The sequence below is a fragment of the Myxocyprinus asiaticus genome, chromosome 29 (genome assembly GCF_019703515.2).
Source record: "Myxocyprinus asiaticus isolate MX2 ecotype Aquarium Trade chromosome 29, UBuf_Myxa_2, whole genome shotgun sequence".
Lineage (NCBI taxonomy): Eukaryota > Metazoa > Chordata > Actinopteri > Cypriniformes > Catostomidae > Myxocyprinus > Myxocyprinus asiaticus.
The window spans coordinates 30,569,902-30,573,078 of NC_059372.1; the positions used below are offsets into that span (position 1 = coordinate 30,569,902).

A 3,177-nucleotide genomic window follows, 5' to 3' on the forward strand; every position below is an offset into this window, starting at 1 on the left:
CTGGGATGGCATGAGGGTGAGTAAATATTGTGAGAATTTTCCTTTTTGGGTTAACTATCCCTTTAAACTTTTCTTCTGTTTTATGCATGGAACATTGATCACAATGTAGTATATCATACTTTTAATATTTACTGATCGACGCTTAATCTATAAAAAACAAGCAAAAAGGATGCGTGACTCTTTCAGAAACCCTTACATGCAAGGAGGCAGATGTGAAGAACGCGCGGTTGACTGTGACGTCACCGGGCGCACTTGGTTCTTTTAACTTGTTGGGGAAAGCGTGAGCTTGGGGACAGAGCGCGCACGGAGAGAGAATATCACACACGGTAAGAACTCGCACCTTTTCACTGCTAACAAATGTGCAACAATTCCAGTTGATTTTTAAATAGTAGGCTATAGATTTCAAACATATGCAATTGCAAAAATAACGTTTGCATTTTTATAATCTCTACATTTGTTTTGGTGTGTGCAGTGATTTTGGGAAGTTTCCTCTGTTTTTGGTCTATATAATTTAATTGATATTTTGCAACGTGTTGAACTAAATTAAATGGAATCAAACTGTTACTCTTAGCTTCAGAGATAATTCCTCCGTATTATCTATATCGTAAGGGTTTTTAACACATAGTTCATTAAGTCTTTTGTCTGTTTGCTGGAGAATAGCCTATTTTGTATCATCCTCAGATATCGGGATGCGCAAATACACAGATGAGAGACGTCGACCACCTTAGATTCGTGGAGAGGTCTGCGATTGTGAGCGCGCAGCTTTATAAAGTAAAGCACTTATCCCCGGAGGCTCAACTGTCACAACATGGAGAACATCACGAACCCCCTCAACCCAAATCCGACATGCAACTACAGCATGGACTTATATTATAACAACTCTCCCAATCGGAGCGATCTGAACTGTACGCCGCCATCCGACTACTTCTTTTACGCAGACCTGTATGTGGTTCTCCCAGTGATTTACTCCGTGATATGTGCAGTAGGTCTGACGGGCAACACGGCGGTCATCTATGTGATCCTAAAAGCACCCAAAATGAAGACGGTGACAAACATGTTCATTCTCAACTTGGCAATCGCAGATGACCTCTTCACTTTAGTGTTGCCCATCAACATAGCGGAGCATCTTTTACACTACTGGCCGTTCGGCGAGGTGCTTTGCAAAACTATTTTAAGCATCGACCACTACAACATATTCTCAAGCATCTACTTTCTTACGGTTATGAGTGTGGACCGGTACCTGGTGGTTCTGTCGACGGTGCGCTCCAAGCGCATGCCGTACCGCACATACAGGGCAGCCAAGATAGTCAGTTTGTGCGTGTGGCTGCTGGTTATCCTCATCGTCATGCCCTTCACAGTGTTCGCAGGTGTCTACCTCAGTCCCGACGACTCCGACAGGAAAAGCTGCGTGCTGAGTTTCCCCAGTCCTGAAAGTTTGTGGTTCAAAGCGAGCCGGATTTACACCCTCATACTGGGCTTTGCCATTCCAGTTTCTACAATTTGCATTCTTTACACCATGATGCTGTACAAATTAAGAAACATGCGTCTGAACTCCAACGCCAAAGCACTAGACAAAGCCAAGAAGAAAGTGACTATCATGGTGTTTATCGTGCTGGCCGTGTGCCTGTTCTGTTGGACACCTTTCCACCTGAGCACCATCGTAGCGCTGACCACAGACCTGCGGACCACACCGCTTCTCATCGGGATCTCATATTTCATCACCAGTCTGAGCTACGCCAACTCCTGTTTAAACCCGTTTCTCTACGCCTTCCTGGACGACAGCTTCAGGAAAGCCTTCAAGAAGATGTTAGAATGTAGACCTGCATGAATGTAATAAACTTTTATTGGATGACTACATTGCAATGGGTGCACTTAATGTGAGTGTCTCAAAAACTAGTGATCACACAATATCTGCCAGCTCACTAATTTCTGTGACAGTAGCTACTTCAGATTCACCTGTTCCATCGCATATTCACAATAAGACAAAGTATTTTCCTGAGACTAAATTCTAATGTGAGCGTTTGTCTCCCTCTTGTGCCACTCGTGCGCAAACGCGCGTTCTCTCTGAAATAATTTGAAATGTGCTGCATGTGGCACATTAAAAACACTGATGTTTGGCGCCAGGACCCTAGAAATGAGTGAATTACAAAACGTACGTCATGTGTTTCTCAAACAGCAGGGATTCGTGTGTATATATTTGTATTAACCTGCTTTTGTCACATCACTTGCTGTCCAGCATCATGTTATCTTAATAGCAAATTTGAGAAGTTGTTTAAACGTGCACTCCCTTTCCTTTAAATGAATAAATACAATGTTTAAAAATTATATATGTTTGTGTTTATCAAGAGATGTTGATATGAAATACTTTAAAACACTGAAAGGCTGTGAAACAAGCTTTAATTGCTAGAATGCAAAATATTTGCATACATTTGTTATCATGCATATGTTAAATGGCTTTTTAAATTGTTGTAAATGTTGTGAATAAAATTGAATAAATCAGTTGTCTTTTATTTAACTTGTTGCAGGTTGTGTTAGAGGGCCATTGAACTACCCTTTTTTACAGTAAGCATCATCCATAGGACGCTTTCCTGGTAGAATAGCAGATAAGAGGACAGGCGGTTTTAAGGTTTGTTTAAAGGTTTAGTTTTTACGCCTGTCTACACATAAAAATAAATAAAATAAAATAAAATAAAATGTTTCTATATCACAGAGAAGGTAGAGAGCACACTATATACTTTAATGTTTCTTGCACATAAATTAAATGACTTGAAGTTAATAAATACTGCCCCTCACTGGACGTTACAATGTTTTTCTTGATAAATGCAAGTGAGGATATGGCCTGTTACCAGATAATCCTCACTCTCGGTGTATTTCCATCTGCCACTGACATATTGAGTAATGAAGTCAGTAAAGTCACCAAGCAAAATTATTAGGAAAGGCATATTACCCTGCTTTCTTTTAATGCTGTTGTTCAATGATTTAAAAACAATACAATAGGCTATCATGTGAACATGCTTTATGTGTTTATCTCTAGCACACTTACTGCAACTTGTAACCCAGATAAACAGTGCTGAGAGCCTGCACTGAGGGGAATTCTCAAAAGAATTTATTATTATTATTTTATTTATTATTCAATAAATAGAATTTTAGAAAGTTGCCCAAAACTCCATATTTAAA

The 3,177-nt window shown here is 39.9% G+C and overlaps 1 protein-coding gene across 1 annotated transcript; it reads left to right on the top strand.

The window, feature by feature from the left end:
• Positions 1 to 274: 274 nt before the first annotated feature.
• LOC127420400 (neuropeptides B/W receptor type 2-like) lies at positions 275 to 2,401 on the top strand. Its single transcript, XM_051662668.1, has 2 exons — positions 275 to 326; positions 682 to 2,401. Exon 2 carries the CDS (start codon positions 809 to 811, stop codon positions 1,826 to 1,828), a length of 1,020 nt encoding a protein of 339 aa, XP_051518628.1. The 5' UTR covers positions 275 to 326; positions 682 to 808; the 3' UTR covers positions 1,829 to 2,401.
• Positions 2,402 to 3,177: the final 776 nt, after the last annotated feature.

Bases quoted from the DNA above. Each gene is read 5' to 3' on its own strand.
- LOC127420400 (XM_051662668.1), top strand. From the start codon at position 809: ATGGAGAACATCACGAACCCCCTCAACCCAAATCCGACATGCAACTAC.